This window comes from Megascapheus bottae, chromosome 9, assembly GCF_031878675.1.
Source record: "Megascapheus bottae isolate mThoBot1 chromosome 9, mThoBot2.hap1, whole genome shotgun sequence".
Taxonomy (NCBI): Eukaryota; Metazoa; Chordata; class Mammalia; order Rodentia; family Geomyidae; genus Megascapheus; species Megascapheus bottae.
The window spans coordinates 600,844-619,803 of NC_143517.1; the positions used below are offsets into that span (position 1 = coordinate 600,844).

The following is an 18,960-nucleotide window of genomic DNA, read 5'->3' on the forward strand; positions in this document are numbered from 1 at the left end:
TTTCACTGACTGGCTTTGAGCCAAGATTCTCAGATCTCAGCCTCCTGAAGTAGTTAGGATTACAGGCGTGAGTCACCGCACCTGGCTTAAAATGTTACTCTTAAAGGGGTCGGGAGTTTGGCCTACTGGTAGAGTGCTTGCCTGGCATGCAGGAAGATCCGGACTCGATTCCTCAGCTCCATATACATAGAAAAGCTGCAAGTGGTGCTGTGACTCAAGTGGCAGAGAGCTAGCCTTGAGGAAAAAAACCCAAGGACAGTGCTCTAAGTTCGAGCCCTAGGACTGGCAAAAATAAATAAATGCTACTCTTAAAAAATCTTCAGATTTTTCTTTTGAATTATATGAATCTATACATTATTATGATCCATAAGTGAGGATTTATATTGGGTGTTCCACCATTTCCTTTCCATAACACTTTCAACTTATCCTGATCATTCCACAAAAATTAATAAATTTCTTTGGGACAATAAAGAGCTTCATAATTTAGTTAATAAAAATATTACTTTCAATACAAAAAGCTGAACAAATTTTATGAGACATAATCAGTATTCTCTTTCAGTTTTAGCTTCTACTTTTTTCAGGTTACTAACAGTAAATTAATACATACAAGGTACAACTATATCTATTTCTTTTTTTATTGTATTTAGTAAAAGGGTTACATGATATTTGCCAGATAGAAGGTACATTAATTCACATATATTGATACCCATGTCTTGGTACCCATTAACTATATCTATTTCATAAAAATATTTTCTTGATTCAAGTGGTTATTTTACACTGATACAGTAGAATTTTAAATTAAAATAAACTTTTTGAGAATATATTGAACAATATTATTTTAGTAAATAATTCTGGCCGGGAGTTTGACCTAGTGGTTAAAGTGCTTGCCTAGCATGCACGAAGACCCGGGTTCAATTCCTTGGTACCACATATATAGAAAAAGCCGGAAGTGGTGCTGAGGCTCAAGTGGTAGAGTTCTAGCCTTGAGAAAGTCCAAGGACAGTGCTCAGGCCCTGAGCTCAAGCCCACGACTGGCAAAAAAAAAAAAGAATTCTATATGAATTCAGTCATAATAATGAATTAAAAACAGAAAATGCATATAAATGCTGATCCCTGAACATATTTGTCATTCAAGTACATGAAAAGTAACTGGAACTTCTCATTCCTATGTAAACAGACTCCTATATGCTATTACCAGATAGTCATTAAAATTATGATTGAGAAGTATATGAATTAACTTGTTAGAAGCATTCTGGGCAAAAAGCATATATTATATTCAAGATTTTCAATCTCCATAAAGCTAAGAAGTTTTCTCTGTTGCATAACATCAAAAGGAAAGTCAGCAGTTTCAAAAATATTTACATGAATATTTAAATAAAATATAGTTCTAACATTTCTTCATAATACTACAAATTGTAGTGCTTGTCCAATTCATTGTTTTCACTCACTGTATGTAAATTCATTCTTGATAACCCTTTTTGCATCCCCTTGACCTTATGTTTCAGTTTTTTCTTTTTCCATGAAGGTACTTCACAGTGACTACTTTTAAACTGAATTAGTCTGTTACATGAAGGGCCTGCAGTCTTGAAATTCAGTGGGCCACCAGAATCTGTATCAAGGTACAAACACAGAAATAAAAATTTTTCATATTTATTCATTATGCACTGTATCAACATAAGGTACATGCCAATAATGTGGAACATTACAAAGATCTGCAGGTAAGTGAACATCATGCTGCTTCTTTTTACCTAAACATTAATGAAAAAGACAAATCAGGGACCATGAGTGTGGCCTAGTGGTAGAGTGCCTGCCTAGCATACAGAAAGCTCTGGGTTCGATTCCCTGGTACCACATACACAGAAAAGGCCAGAAGTGGTGTTGTGGCTTAAATGGAGCAAGCTTTTTTTGAGAAAGCCCAAGGACAGTGTCTAGGCCCCGAATTCAAGCACCAGGAGGGCAAAAATGGAAAAAGAAAAAGAAAGGAAGAAAAAATAAATCAAACAGCCATTATGAATTCAGATAAATGTTAAATAAAAACAGAGTTCTGTGAACACCTGAAGGAATTTTATCTACAATGGACCATGAGTGTTTATCCTGGGACAGCTATAGTGACAAATGAAGAATAAGCAGGAATTAGCTAGAGGGAGGATAAAGATTCTTCTAGCTAATCAAGAGACTTTGCTGAGACTCATTCATCTATAATTTTATTTAAGGTGGAGGAATAGGTACTCATTTAAATTCCTACTGAAACAACAACAAAAATACATGAAAAAATATAATAGACATCAGACTCTTCATGGGACATTAATAAAGTGTAATCCTCACAAATGTTACCACTTCCAGTCAAGAGAGAGTTTCTAGGCCACACACAACAACTCATGAATACTTGAGCTGAGCTAATAAAGATGAGTTTGGTAAAAATCAGCACAGCCATAGATCACAGGACAGACATCAGAGAAAAGAGATTACTACATTGAAAGAAGCCTGAAGAACTGCAAAGAGCCTCCTCAAGTATTTATCAGTGTAACAATCAAGAAGTTATGCCAAGAAAATATATTAGATTAATGAAAAACATTATCTGACAAGATGAGATGAAATTGTGCCTAGTGTTCATACAGTGATTAGAATGTCCATTACCATGTCCCATGACTGACAAAAAAAGTGTCCTTTTCTGTTATCTGTTTGGACCAACTCCCATTCCACTGTACAATAGGAAAAGTAAGCAGAAAGCTCCTGCCTCAGTGGTAGGGACATAATCCTAAACTGAATACTGCTCTAACACACTAAGAAATCATAAATAAAAGACCAGTAAGGAACAAGATACTTATGAATAAGTATATTCTAAAATACACCTTGATGTGAAAGCTTTCTCTGAAAAATAAAATCGCAAGAGCCAATTATGACCAGATGGCAAAACCAAAACTTTCTCCACATAATTCAGTGAGTAAGAAGAGTCAGAGTAGCAAAGGAAATACTATATTCAAAATAGAGAGAGATCCAAAACAGAGAGTACTTGAGGTTAGGTGAGAGCTAGTCAAATGAAATCAAGGCAGCAGGCCTTCCCTACCTTGAAAGAACAATCTAACAGCTTTGTGATTATTTCCTAAGCACAGAACTAAGGCAAATGGCTGCAAGTGCTTCAGCATTGGGGGTTCTGCTGCCATGAAGGATATGAACCCCAGCTGCCCTGAGGATCACAAAGCAATTTTAAAAAACTAGAGCAGGGAGTCTTGTAGAACATAGAATATCATTGGGAAGGATGGCCATGAGAGCTCATTGTGGAAAGGAAAATGTTTTGACATAGACTCATTGAAAAGTTTAAGCAATCAAAATATTTTGAAAAAAAAAATTTGTAAGAGCCTGGTGGATAGTGGCCTTGTTCTAAGATCAAATCAAGTCTCAATGCCTGAAGACTCCAGCACAAACAGAACACTAAGTATACATCTGGTGGAACACTCTAGCTCCTGGAGAACCTAGCTGGTTGCAGGAGTTTATGACCAGTTATTATTTAGCCATGAGCTACTGGGAACTCACAATGAACATGAGGGACAGAGACAGAGGGAGTGACTATAATCAAGGTGCATTGTAATGTAGGTCAAAAATCCTTTATTAGGTCACAAGATACCTATCAGTCTTCTCCCTCTGCTAAGTGATGAACTTTTCAGTAAATTCTTTAAGAATTGATAAATTATTTCACTTAATATGATTTTTTTCCAAGTCCCCATGGTTTTCCTCATTTGTAGTATCTAATATATGCCTAAGATTCTCCTAGCAGAGGATCACAATAGTTCAATAACTATGTACATATTACCATATAAGATGATGCTAAGAGCCAGGCAAGGTGGCTCACTCCTGTAATCCTAGCTACTCAGGAGGCTGAGATCTGAAGATCAAGGTTCAAAGCCAGCACAGGCACAAAAGGATGTGAGACTCTTATCTCCAATTAACCTCTAGAAAATGGGAAGTGGGGCTTGACTCAGGGTAGGGTGGTAGCCTTGAGCTGAAGAGCTCAGGGACAGCACCCTGGCCAGTTCAAGCCCCATGATACACACACACACACACACACACACACACACACACACACACACACACAAAGATGATACTAAGAAAAATGAACTCCAGGATATGGAAATGAGGGTTTTATTTATGCTTGTTGTTTTTAATGTACTATGTGAATTTATTTCTTCTTTCCTTTTCCCCCTAAGATTTATTTCTTACTGTTGCTATGTGATTTTGGTAACTGGTGTAATATGTGTGTGTGTGTGTGTGTGTGTGTGTGTGTGTGTGTGTGTGTGTGTGGTGTGTGTGTGTTTATTTGAAATAGGGAAGAAAAGGGGAGCAATGAAATGATGAGACAAAGGATAAAGGATGAACCAATGTAACAGTGATACTCACAATATGTTGGGAATGAACTTGACAACTGTGTGGGGGAAGTGGGGGAAGTGGGGGAAAGGGAATGTGGGAGAAAAATGTGGGAGGTGATGAAATGTTTGAGAAGAAATGTACTCATTAACTAACCTCTCTGTTCATCACCATGACAATAAAATTAAATTAAAATAATATAAGATGATAATGAGCCAAGACTAGAAAAATAAGGATTACAATATCATGTATGTAGAAGCTACTCTAAATAAAAGCTGAATTAATAACTGTAAGCAGAATACACAAGTCTCTTAAGTCTCCTCTTCCACTGCAAAATTCAGGACTGTTTATTCTCTTCACTATCAGATGCATTTGTCACATACCCATTGACTTATATATGTGCTTCCCTTTTGGGCACAAATTGGGGGCCTATGTAGCAAATGGAAGCTGCCTAACAATTCATCCAAAAGTAGTGTCAAGTATTCAAAGAAAATATATTCCAAAATGAAGCATACAAGTGAAGATCTGACTCTTCACTGGCCCTGTTCTTTCTTTTCTTTTTTTTTTTTTTTTGGTCAATCATGGGACTTAAATTCTGGACCTGGATGCTGTCCCTTAAGATCTTCAGCTCAAAGCTACTGCCCTACCCCGTGTGCCACAGTTCCACTTCCAGTTTTCTAGTGGCTAATTGGAGATAAGAGTCTCATGTTTCTTAGTGCCCAGGCTGGCTCTGAACCGAGATCCTCAGATCTCAACCTCCTGTGTAGCTAGGAGTACAGGCATGAGCCACCAGCCCCCAGCACTGGCCCCATTCTTGATCCACATATAACACCAGCCCATTTACAAGGAACTTAGAGAGTTCACCCTCTATCTCAGTAGTACTGGTAATCATGCCTAGAACTTTGAGTATATAAAAAAGACTTTTGTCCACTTTGAAAACATTTCTTCCAGTCAAGTGGTGAGAAAATAATTCCACCATAAGGAGAATCTTACTTGAGAGCCCTTCCATCACAAGATGACAAATGATTAAAATATCCAGCCAATGATTGTCAGTGTCAACAGAAAAGGAATATGAAAAAAGGCAACCTGACATCACCCGTAAAATGACCACACAGTAACAGACACTGAAGATAATGAAAATGAAAAAGGTCAAATAACTAAAAAGCTTAGTTACTAAAATGATCAATGATCATAGTAAAGAACTAAAATGATCAATGATCAATCATCATAGTAGCTCACATCTATAATCCTAGCTATTCAGGATACTGGTTCTAAAAGATCATAGATCAGTGCCGTTCTTGGTAACCAAAAAAGACCTATTGTGGAAGTGTGTCTCAATGATAGTGGAAGAGCTCAAACTAAGCAATCAAAGTAGCAAATATTATCTCTAAATAAGAACTACTTCTAGGCATATTATAGATAAAACATGAAATATGCACAACAAAACAAGGCAGAAGGCTGAAAGAAAAAAAGGCAAGTAACATATAAATGGAAGGCTATCAGAATATCAGATTTCTCAAAATGCTCAAATCAAAAAGTAATGCATACAACCTCTAAAAGAATATAATGGCCAACCTAAATTACTGTTTCCACCAGAGCCATTCATGGTTGAACAAGAGACTGAAACATTCTATAAAAATAAAACATTCTATAAAAATAAAAAGTGAAGGAACAAGGAAGTAGTGACTCATACCTATAATCATAAATATTTTGTCAGACTGAGATTTAGAGTATAATGGTTTGAAGTCAGCCTGGGAAGAAAAGAGTCAAGAGCCTTTTCACCCATAGAAGGGTACTATCATATCAATCTATGTGGGAGTCTGAGATTTTATACTCACAATTCCAGGTTAGTTCAGGTAGAAAATAGGAGAGACTTCATTTCCATAGAGGGTAGCTAGATACAGTGGCATCAGCCTGTGATCCATGTAATGACAGGAAATCATAAGGTCATAGCTCAGGCCTGGGCCTGGGCAGCAAGTGTACACATGTGTGCATAGACTTAAAAATCCAAATTTAAAAACACATAGCTGAGCGCGGTGGCTCACACCTGTAATCCTAGCTACTCAGGAGGATGAGATCTGAGGATCTCGGTTCAAAGGCAGCCTGGGCACTAAGGAACATGAGACTCTTTATCTCCAACTGATCACTAGAAAATGGGAAGTGGGGCTATGGCTCCAGGGGTAGGGTGGTGGCCTTGAGCTGAAGAACTCAGGGACAACACCCTTTCCCCCTCCAACACACACACATAAAAATTCAGCGATGGACATAAGTTCAACATTTATAAATTAATACAGCATATAAACAAAATAAAATAGAAAAAAATCACATGATCATTTCAATAGGTTCAGAAAAACCTTTAAGAAAATCAATAACCCTTTACAACAAAAAGCTTTGAAAAACTAGTAAAATAAGGAAAATTCTCAATATAATAAAGACTATATACAACAGACCTACAGTTAGCATTAAACTAAATAAGACATGAGCCCATTTTATGTAAAGTTAGAAATGGCAGAGGGTGTACACACTCATATTCAATATAGTTCTAGAATTCATGACTAGAGCAAGAATGCAAGAGAAAGAAATAAAAGTGATATAAAACTGTAAAACAATGTAGAAGGAAATGAAGAAGACACTAGAACATTCGAAGACCTACTAGGTTTATGAACTGGTAGAACTGACAAAAAAATTGATATTGCAAATTCTGCAAGCAATCAAAATTTTCAATGAAACCCCCATTAAAAATGCTTGTCATTCAGGTGGGCAGCATTCCAGCCAAATTCTATCCCAGCTCTTAAGGCCAGCCTAGTATCTTGGAATTAGAAAACTGAAATTCTCTAACGTCTTACTCAACAACAACAAAAATCCCAGTCAGATCTTAAAAGCCAGTAGTGTTTCCAGACTGGGTTGAGAACAGGAACTCTGGTACTAGCCACACCTCCATATCTGGGAACATTACAGATTCCAGATATGCCAGTCCCACCCACACTCAAGTTCACTGCAGCGTCTAGGCTGTAAATAAGAGCCATCTCTACTTGTGAGCTAAAGAGCCCCCTACCCTCTAGGGCTGTCTGACTTGGGCTGGGAAGTAAGCTGAAGAGATTCCAATCCTGCAGATTTCAGCAACTAAAACAGAAGCTCCACTAACGGTACTGCATACCAGACACTGGGAGACAGAAGTCCCCAAACAAATGGGAGAATTCAACTTATGTTGATTTCCCTCTGTCTCTGTCTCTGATTCTCTCTCTGTCTCTGTCTCTGTCTCTGTCTCTGTCTCTCTCTCTCTGTCCTCTCTCCCTGTCTCTCACTCTCTGTCTCTCTGTCTCTCTCTGTGTCTCTCTCTGTCTCTCTGTCTGTCTCTCTGTATTTCTTTTGTTTCTGGTTTTGGTTTTTGTTGTTAAGGTTAATTAGTCTTAGTGATTGCTAAGACTGTTTCTGTTGAGAGCATACTTAGTTCTGGTTGTATTTTTGACTGTTTAGTTATATTTTGAGTGCCTTAGTTTTTTTCTTCACTTCCTTTCCCTTTTATTCAGATATTCTTTGTTTTATTGTCTTTATTTTCTTCCTATTTATTTTAATTTTAATTTTAATTTTTCTGGCCTTTCTCTTTGTCTTTCCTTTCTTTATTCTTTTGATCTCTTATTGTTTGCCTGTTTATTTGAATGTATCTGCTTCTATTTGAGTCTGTCTAGCTGGTTCAACCTCTTAGGTTTTTTTTTTTTTTGCCAGTTCTGGCCTGAGTTCTATCCTTGGGCTTTCTTAAGGCTGGTGCTCTACCACTTGAGCCACAGCACCACTTTTTTTGCAGGTCTGGGCTTGAGCTCAGGGTCTGAGCACTGTCCTTGAGTTTTTTTCTCAAGGTTAGAGCTCTACCACTTGAGCCACAGCACCACTTCTGGCTTTTTTCTATGTATGTGGTACCAAGGAATCAAACCTGGGGCTTTGTGCATGCTAGGTAAGCACTCTACCATTAGGCCAAACTCCCAGCCCACTTCTGGCTTTTTCTATGTATGTGGTACCAAGGAATTGAACCTGGGTCTTTCTGCATGCTAGGCAAGCACTTTACCACTAGGCCAAACTCCTGGCCCCATCCTCTTATCTTTTTTGATTTGGTTTGATTTATCCTGTCCTTCACAACAGATTTGCTCACTGGCTACAACCTTTTCTATACCACACTACCTATCTTCAAACAAAAGTGAAGGAGTATTTAGATAGATGAATACTATCTATAGTTTAAAACCTACAGGAATGTTGATACCAAACTTCAAACTCTATTTCAAAGCCATAGTAATTTAAAAATCTCATGTACAAGAATAGGTCTGAGAACCAATGTAATAGAAAAGATGACCTAGAAATAAACCCACAGACATACATCCACCTAATACTTGACAAGGGAATCAAAAACACAGCATGAAAGAAAAACTCTTCAAAAGATGGTGCTGGCAAATTGGCAATATACATCCAGAAAACTGCAGCTAGATCCTTATATATCACCCTACACCAGAATCAATTCCAAATGGATCAAAAACTTCAATGTAAGGCCAGAAACCATGAAAATGTTACAGGAAAAGATAATGGAAAAACTAGGATTCCTAGGCACAGGTTGAAACTTCCTATGCAGTGATCACAACAAATCAAAGAAAGACTGGATAAATGGAATTGTATCAAAGAGTTTCTGAATGGCAAATAATATGCAAGACAAATAGAAAGCCCACAGATTGGGAGACCTTCACTAGCTATACAGCAGACAAGAGCCTGAAATATACTTAGAGCTCAAAAAAATTGAACTCCCCCAAACAAATTCTCAAAGAATTAAAAAGAGACTTCTTAGAAGAGAAAATAAGAATAGCCAATAGACATGTAAAGAAATGTTCAACATCTCTGTCCATAAAATAAATGCAAATGAAAATTACATTGAGAATCCACCTCACCCCAGTTATAATGGCCATTATCAAGAACACTAACAAAAACAGATGCTGGTGGGGATGTGACCCAAAGATAATTCTACTTCACTTTTGGTGGGAATGTAAACTTGTTTAACCACTCTGGAAAGCAGTATGGAGATTCCTCAAAAGACAACACATAGAGCTTTTCCTTATAACCAAGTATTCCCACTCCTGGGCATTTATCCAAATTACCACAAACCAGCCCACTCTAATGCCACTAGCACAATGGTATTTAATGAAGCATTGTTTACCATGACTAAGATACGAAATCAACCCAGATGTCCCTTTATGTTACACAATAAAATTCCATGCCTCCATCAGAAAGAATGATATTTCCCCATTTATAAGGAAATAGAAAGACCATGGAAAAAATTATGTTAAATGAAGTAAGCCAGACCCAAAGAAAATAGTGTACATAGTTTCCCTCATTTGTAGCCATTAGAGTGTGCCTATAAATCTACAAGAAAACAAAATGGATGGTAAAAAACAAACAATTACACTTGGACATGACATAGTAAGCAGGACTGTAAATAGTCACACAATGAGACCAAAGGAGGATATTCTTAGGAGATGACCACAAAGGTTCAAAAGCTATCTGAATATTATCATATAAAATGATGTTTATCAAAATGTACTCCAAGAAATGAAAAATACAACACTTCTCAAATAAAACCTGAGAGAAAAATCTTTGTGATCTAGCATGGGTTAAAGTCTTCTTAATGATAACACCAATAATTATGAAAGCACATAAAATGGCTTTCATCAGAATTTAAAATTGCTGGGGCAGAAGTTTGGCCTATTGGTAGTGTGCTTGCCTTGCATGCATGAAGACTCAGATCCAATTCCTCAGAAGTGGTGCTGTAGCTCAAGTGGTAGAGCTCTGGCCTTGAGGAAAGCCCAAGGACAGTCTCAGGCCCTGAGTTCAAGCCCCAGGACTGGCAAAAAAAATTTTTTTAATTGCAGGGATCCAGAGTTTGGCCCAGTGGTAGAGTGCCTGCCTAGCATTCATGAAGCCCTGCATTCAATTCCTTCATACCAAATACACAGAAAAAACTGAAAGTAGTGTTATGGCTCAACTGATAGAGCACTAGCTTTGAGAAATCCCAAGGACAGTGTCCAGGCCCTGAGTTCAAGTCACAGGACTGGAAAAAAATTTTTTAATTGCTGCACTTCAAAGATACTATTAAGAGGATGAAAGGGCAAGTATGTTAGTTCATGACTACAACTGCACCCACTCAGTGAAGTCTACCTGGGCAAAAGTCAACAAGACCCTATCTCAAAGAATAACCTGTGTGGTATACTAGGATCTATGATCCAGGTTGTGTAGGAGGATCACAATCTGAGACCAACACAGGGCAAAGATGTGAAAATATCTAAATGAAAAAGGATTTTTCATAGTACAAGAAAGTACCTGCCTTACAAGTATAGGGCTCAGAGTTTTCAAACTCTATTGTCATCAAGATGCAGATATAATAAAATCTACATGTATAAAATGTTGGTCAACTTCTTATGGTCTTACAAATTAATGAGGCATGCTGTATAATTAATACATGTAATAAAATTACTAATATACAAGACAAAATGATTAGAAAAACAGATCTGAGGCTTAAGAAATAGTTAAGGGGCCGAGAGTTTGGCCTAGAGATAGAGTGCTTGACTAACAAGCACCAAGACCCAGGTTCGATTCCTTGATACCACATACATAGAAAAAAGCCAGAAGTGGTGCTGAGGCTCAAGTGGTAGAGCTCTAGCCTTGAGAAAGTCCAAGGACAGTGCTCAGGCCCTAAGTTCAAGCCCAGGACAGAAAGAAAGAAAGAAAGAAAGAAAGAAAGAAAGAAAGAAAGAAAGAAAGAAAGAAAGAAAGAAAGAAAGAAAGAAAGAAAGAAAGAAAAAAAGAAAGAAAGGAAGGAAGGAGTTAACTAGCAAGTGTTAGACTCCAAGAGGATCCTTGTAGTGAAAAAATACATATAACCACAGCAAAAAAAAAAAAAAAAGAGGAAAATTGGGTTGGGTGTGTGGCTTAGTAGAAGAGTACTTGCTTAGCATGCACAAATTCCTGGATTCAATTGCCTGGTACTACATACACAGAAAAAGCCGCAAGTGGTGTTGAGGCTCAACTGGTCAAGTGCTAGCCTTGAGAAAGCTCAAGGACAGTGAGTACCCAGGTCTCAGGACTGGAAAAAAAAATTTAAGAAGTAGCTGGGGCACAGAAAGATACAGGATGAAGCTAAAGGAAGGAGATATTTTACCTTAGAGAAATGAGAACAGGTAGCTGTGAGTTAAGATGATTGGATTTGAAATTTAATGCATAAATATAGTTGCAAAGTAGATAAAAGTTCCAGGAAGAAAAGAAACATGAGATATAGTTTGAGCTTTCCACAGTATTCCAGGTAGAAAAAAATGGTAAGCTGAATTTATCATGGAAAAAGCCAATAACAGACAGAGTAAAAACCAAGAGAATTTGAAAAGACCATCAACAAAGATTTGCTAAAGGAAAATAAGCACATGAAAAGATGTTCAACATTATTAGTCATGAAAGAAATATGGCCACACACAGTGGCTCACGCCTGTAATCCAAGCTACCTAGGGAAGCTGAGATCTGAGGATCATGGTTCAAAGTCAGCCTGTGCACTAAGGCCCAATTAACTACCAGAAAACCGGAAGTGGCGCTGTGGCTCAAAGGGTTGGGCGGTAGCCTTGAGCTGAAGAGCTCAGGAACAGTGCCCAGGTGGAGAGTTCAAGTCCCATGACAGACACAAAAAAACAAAAACAAAAACAAAATAAAGAAAAGAAAAAAAGAAATATGAACTGTAAGCACTGCTCAAAATTGCTTAGAAATAAGATAATTGCTTATATTGTGGAAAAAATAAGAAATTAGAATTCTTGTATGCTATTTATATAAATGGAAAATGAAAATGATATACAATATATTTAAGATCCATTGGCTTTTTGTTTGTTTATTTTGGAGATACTGGCTATTTCATTTGCTTGCCGGCACTCTACCACTTGAATCATACCACCATCCCTCTCTTTTTTCATTTTTTGCACTACAGTCTAATACTAATTACGTTTTTCACACACCTAAGATGATAGCCAAGTACCACCACACCAATATTTTTTGGGTTAAAATTAGGCCTTGAAAAATCTGCTCTGGATGGTCTGCCATCCAACTTTAATTCCAGCTAGAATTAAAGATACAAGCCCAAAAGCTCACTATTTTGTCAATTTCTTATTAGGACAGTATAAAATGGAATGAAGAGTCTGTGGTTAATAAATTTCTTAACTATTTTAGTGCAGATGGTTATACTTTTACAAATATGTCAAACCAATCAAATGGTACCTTTCTATTTGTACAGTGTTTCATATATCAATATAACTTGGTAAAAATAAATAAATAAATTACACTTATGTAAAAAAAAACCCAAAAACCTCTTAAGAAGGGGCCAGCAGTGTGCAGTGTGGCAGAGTGATAGAGTGCTTGCCTAGCACGCATGAAGCTCTGGGTTCGATTCCCAGTACCACATACACAGAAAAAGCAGGAAGTGGTGCTATGGATCAAGTGGTGGAGCACTAGCCTTGAGAAAGTTCAAAAACAATACCTAGGCCATGAGTTCAAGTTCCAGTTCCAAAGTAGTTGCAAAGTAGATCAAATTTCCAGGAAGAAAAGAAACATTGAATATAATTTAAGTTTACCATAGTATTCTGGTAGAAAAAAATGATAAGCTGACCTTATCATGTAGAAGGCACAGGAGAGAAGCAAAGTAAACAAAAAGCTTCAGATGCTACTTAGACTAACAAATCTATAGTGGGGATCATCATGTCTTTTGCTGACAGTTTACCATAGTTCCCTGTTCTGTAGAAGCATGTTTCTAACATGAACCACATTAAAACATAGCAGTGTTCTGTGTCTCAGTGCTAAGTGACATGTGCAATTAGTAGTGAAATAAGGAGAAGACCTAACTTTGAACTTCATCCTCAGTTATCCTATAACCACTACATTTTCTCAGGATTGCGATGAGACTACTCACAATCATCTGTGTCTGTTTCAGATGACAGAGTTAAATCATCATGGTCTTCCAGAGCATGAATTTGTTTTCTGACCTGAGAAATAAACACCGTTTTTAAAGATTCTCAAATGGTTAAAAAAAAATACTAAAGAAACAGAAGTCTAGGGGGTGGGGTGAGGGAAAAGGGGACCAAGACATGAGAAAGGGTACCAATGTACATGAAGTAATGCACTTTCTATCTGGTGAATATAATGTAACCCTTCTATTAATTACAATAAAAATATAAAAAAAAGAAACAGAAGTCTAAATAGGTATATGAAAAAAATACAGAATTATCAGAACCTCTTTCCCTATTTGGAGCCAGAGCAATAAGGCAAGAAGCAAGCATAAAGGGGATCCAAATAGATAAGAGGATGTAGTTTTAATTTTTTTGGTGGGTTAAATTACCTTCTATAATGGACCTTTCAGTGAAATTGCATTTTCCTTAAGATCTATAATTACAAGTACTTGTAGTTCATTTACTCATTAAGGCAAATTTAATTTTTAGAATTGAATTTTGTAAAAATATCAACTTGCACAGATATCAAGCAACTTGAAACATGTAATGCCATGTTGAGGAGCACTATGCTTTAAAAATAACCATCTTAGGGGCCTGGAGTTTGGCCTAGCAGAGTGCTTGCCTAGCACGCACAAAGATCCAGGTTTGATTCCTCGGTACTACATACATAGAAAAAGCCAGAAGTGGTGCTGTGGCTCAAGTAGTAGAGCTCTAGCCTTGAGAAAGCCCAAGGACAGTGCTCAGGTTCTGAGCTCAAGCCCAGGACTGGCAAAAAAAATAATGATAATAATCTTGGCTGAGTGTGGTGGCTCACGCTTGTAATCCTAGCTACTCAGGAGGCTGAGATCTGAGGACCAAGGCTCAAAGCTAGCCCAGGCACAAAAGAACCTGAGATTTATCTCCAGTTAACCTCTAGAAAATGGGAAGTAGGGCTTGGCTCTAGGGTAGTGTGGTAGCCTTGAGTTGAAGAGCTTAGGGATACTACCCAGGCCAAGTTCAAGCCCCATGACCCACACAAAATAAATAAATAAATAATCTTTTATAGCAGATATGTTTATGTAAAAAGAATACAACCCCATACTGTATGGGTCATGCAGATATTTCTAGTGATTTGGTTCTGTGGCAACTAAGGTCTTCAGGTCCAATCTCCATGAAACATTTTTTGGTTGGTCAGTCCTGGAACTTGAACTCTGGGCCTAGGCAGTAATACTGCTAAAGTCTAGAATGGTGCTTATGGGTGATGCTGCCCGGGGGCTACCAATCACACTGTATTTTTTCTTGTCTAGTACAATACCTTGTATGTTTGTTTAGATGTTTTCATACTCAATCTGAAACAAACAAAATATTTTCAGGCAAATATTAAATATGCAGAATACAAAAAAATATTAAATCTTATACAACACATCCATAGTGTACTTGTTGTCATTTATAGTTAAAGTAAACACTGTCTGCAAATCAGATTTCACTTCAAAGAGAGTAAACAATAGTACAAAAGAATAATACTAAAATATAACAAAGAAAATAATTTGCCAGCAAAATAGTTTTCTGACAGTCAAAACAATAGGAAAATCTTGATGCTACTTATAGTATATGACATAAATAAGTGTTCTATGGTGATTTTATCATTTAAACAAAGGAAAAATACAACCTATTAAAGATTATTGAATTCTATTTGGAAACTATTATACAAGTCCTCATATGAGAAAGCATCTTTTTAAATAGTATTAGGACCAATCATTCTCAAGATACTCTTTTTTTATTCTCAAGATATTCTATTTTACTATCCTATTTTATTATATATATATATATATACAGTTGTATTACAACTGTTTATATCCCTATGTACAATATAGTCATATACAAGTTCAAAGGCAATTTACTTCAAAAATTATTCCATGTGTCTAGTGCCAGTGGTTCACTCAGGTAACTAAGAATTAAAGAGTCATGGCTCAAAGTCATCACAGACAGGTAAGTTCTTGGATCTCCATATCCAATTAACTACCAATCTGTTTCTTTCAAATCTATCAGTTTTTTTTTAACTTAGGCAATTTAATTCAATATACATGTTTTTCTATTCTTGTTGGTTTCCAATATCATTCAAACTTCTTCTAAATGGTTCATCCTAAAAGGAAATAAACATTCTTAAATGCAATATCCTTCTTTAGTTGTTTTGCATTCTCTATTTCTTTTCCTAGTCAAAATTCTCAAGAATATAGTACAGCTTTATCGTCTAGAGTCAGACTTCCATGATGAAAACTTATTGAAACTTCCCCTTGGATTATCCTCATCTAAACAACTTATCAGCAGCACTGATATAATTGAATGATTATTGTTTGTTTTCAGACTACTCTATTCAATTTCCAGAAAATTAATAATCATTAACTTTTCTTCCATTGAAAATAGTTTGTAGTTGTTTACCTTCCTTCATCTTCATCTATTTCAGTAGAACTGCATCCATCCGTCATTTGTAGTAGATCACTAGTTATTGACATGGGATTCTCATGTATTGACCCAGAATCTCTAGAGGCCCAATTTTCACTTCCACTTTCCTTTACTTCCATGGCAGCCCAGAAAGGAACACTCCTTAAAAAGTTCATGAAAGACTATATTTTCTAATAATTCCACTAGTAAAGATTTAAAAATTCTCTTGTAACATTTCAACTCTTTCCCATTCTAATTCATTTATTAAGGCAAAAAAATATAGAGAATGCCAGCTAAAGTCATGGTATCATAAACATCCTACCATGAAACAGGAGAATAACAGGTTGTGATATATAAGAACATGTAAGTTGATGTGGATTGATGACACTTAAGTGCAAAGAGGTGAATACAAAACAGGAGCTCACCAGCCCCCCCCCCCCCCAAAAAAATGTGAGAAAGAACCAAGAAGATACTTGGGGCTCACACCGGTAATCCTAGCTATTCAGGAAGTTGAGATTTGATGATCACAGTACAAAGCCAGCCCAGGCAGGAAAGTCCATGAGACTCTTCTCTCCAATAAACTACCCCAAAGTTGAGCTTTGATTCAAATGGTAGAGTGCTACCGTTAAGCAAAAGAAGTCAGGGACAGTGCCCAGACCCTGAATTCAAGTCTTAGGACCCTCCAAAAACATGAAAGAAAGGAAGGAAGGAAGGAAGGAAGGAAGGAAGGAAGGAAGGAAGGAAGGAAGGAAGGTGCAACCAAATTAAACATAAAGACTGGATTTTTGATATTGAGGCAATTTCCAGTAAAAAGTGCTCTTTGGGGACATAAAACTTCTCATTATACTGACCAAGATATATCATATACATACATTGACATGTCAAAATGAAACCTCTGTCTGGAATTATTTAAAGTTAACAAAAATTTTAAAACCAGACTATTTTCTCACGTTTTTAAAATACAAGGTTGTCATGGAAATCCAGTGATATAATTACGATGAAATATTTGTAAAACTATATAAAGTACAATAAAGCTACTTGGGTTTTGATTTTTAATAAAAATTTTATTTCTAAAAAAAGAAATATGTATATGAGTAGAATACTTACAAAACATTATAAACACATACATAGCCCTAATGAACACATTCTATATCACATAACATCACTTATTTAATGCTATATATATATATATGACTAATACTCTTTTACAGGCATGCATGTCTTTCCAAGTCATATTTTCCTAACTGAATAAGACCCAATTCTAGAAATGAAGTTGTTAGCTTGAAAGAATGATATTTCTTTGGTTATATAATTTGACCTTTAAATTTTTATCAGCTTAATTTAACCATAGCATAGATAAGAACTATATTTTTTCACATTTGCAACATCGACTATTTTTTTAACATTGACTATTTTGTTTAATTTATATACTTGCTAATTTTATTTTTATTAAGGAATTTATTAACATTGATTTTTACATCATATTTCAAACAAGTATTCAGGAAGGGAATCGCTATATACAATCACTGGCACTTAGATTTTAGAACATAATTAAAATTAGGCTATGTAATAAAACCTTATGTCTACAGAGTCATAAATTTTTATGTGTATGTAGTTGTGTTTATATTTCCAATAATATGTCCATATATTTTCAATGCATTTGAAGAAAATGATTTCATGAGCTGGGAGTGATAGCTCGTGCCTGTAATCCTAGCTACTGTGAAGGCTGAGATCTGAGGATCAAGGTTCAAAGCCAGCCCCAGGCACAAAAGGACCTGAGGCTCTTACCTCCAATTAACTTCTAGAAAACAAGAAGTGGGACTTGGCTCACGGGTAAGGTGGTAGCTTTGAGCTGAAGAGCTCAGGGACAATGCCCAGGCCGAGTTCAAGCCCCATGACCCACCAAATAAAAAAGATCTCATGGTACATGAGATTCCATAATTGTAACAAAACAAAGCCTGAATCACTCTATTGGAAGCATATAATTTGTTAAACATCATGATTAGACAAAAATTATTTTTAATGGCAACCATGTACTTTGAAATATTACCAGTGTCTTACCTATGATCTCCATTCCCATTAATTGGGAACTGCTTGTGACTGCCTTTGCCCAGTGGAGCTGATCCATCCTCATTCAAGTCAGAATCCACAGGAACAGGAGCAGTAGCATCACCGCAATGCATTTTCCATGGTATTTTCATTTCATTCCTTTTGTGTTTCTTCTTTTTGGGTTTAACCTTTAATAAAAAATTTGAGGCTAAATATAACTTCCTATCCAAGAAATTGTACGCCTTTCTTTTCATCAAGTCCTTGCTATCCAACATATCTCCTTTCTCTTTGAGTGAAGTAAGAAGAAAGTGATAAATGTATCCTGTTCTGTCTTTACTACTTTAAATTTACATCCAACAGCTAAATAGAGAAAGTGACTTTACAGAGCTTTGTGATTGAAATGAAATTTTCCACTTCCTTCAAGAGCCAAGGCCAACCTCATCTCCATTGCCATTGCCTCCCCCATGCCCCCCCCCCACCTCCCTCCTGGGCGCTTTCATGGACCTCCTTCAGCTCAAGTCTAGCACTTTACCACTTGAGCCACAAGGACACTTCCAGTTTGGGTTTGGGTTTTGTTTTCTGTGATTAATTGGAGATAAGAGTCTCATGGACTCTCTGGGCATGGTTGGCTTCAAACTGAGATCTTCAGATCTCAGCTTCCTCAGTAGCTAGGATTACAGGTGTGAGCCACCAGCACCCAAGCCCATTGCCTTCTACAATGCTTTTCTTATTAGGATCCTGGGAATGGACCAAGTGAAGTCACTCACTGAAATGTATGATTCCAGGAGGCAACAGTACAAGAAGCAGAAGGAAATTGCTGAGTTGATGATATGTATTATAAAAAACAAAATAGCTCTAATTTTCATATTCACTATCCATATACTTCTTTTACAACTGAAAAATGCATTTGTAATTACCTACTGCAGCCCTGCTAGTTGATACACTTTGATATTCTTTCTCATTCATTACTTTATTCCAATTAAGCAATTTATGCATAAGCAACTGTGAAATATACATAGGCCTTACACTCTTTTTAGTCACATCGCTGGGATTATCTCAGGTTAGAGGTCATATGGTAAAAAGATATGTTAGCTTCCGATGTTACATGGCACTTGGGAAA

General features: G+C 36.6%; 1 protein-coding gene across 1 annotated transcript in view; it reads right to left on the reverse strand.

The window, feature by feature from the left end:
• The window catches only part of LOC150058676 (uncharacterized), a 98,601-nt gene that overhangs the window by 43,289 nt on the left and 36,352 nt on the right, over positions 1-18,960 (reverse strand). Inside the window, exons 8-12 of the mRNA XM_090338796.1 lie at positions 17,853-18,028; positions 15,789-15,953; positions 14,665-14,698; positions 13,334-13,406; positions 1,449-1,609 (exon numbers count right to left, since the gene is read on the reverse strand). Coding sequence (XP_090194922.1) covers positions 1,449-1,609; positions 13,334-13,406; positions 14,665-14,698; positions 15,789-15,953; positions 17,853-18,028 — 609 coding nt within the window. The remainder of the gene's footprint in view (positions 1-1,448; positions 1,610-13,333; positions 13,407-14,664; positions 14,699-15,788; positions 15,954-17,852; positions 18,029-18,960) is intronic.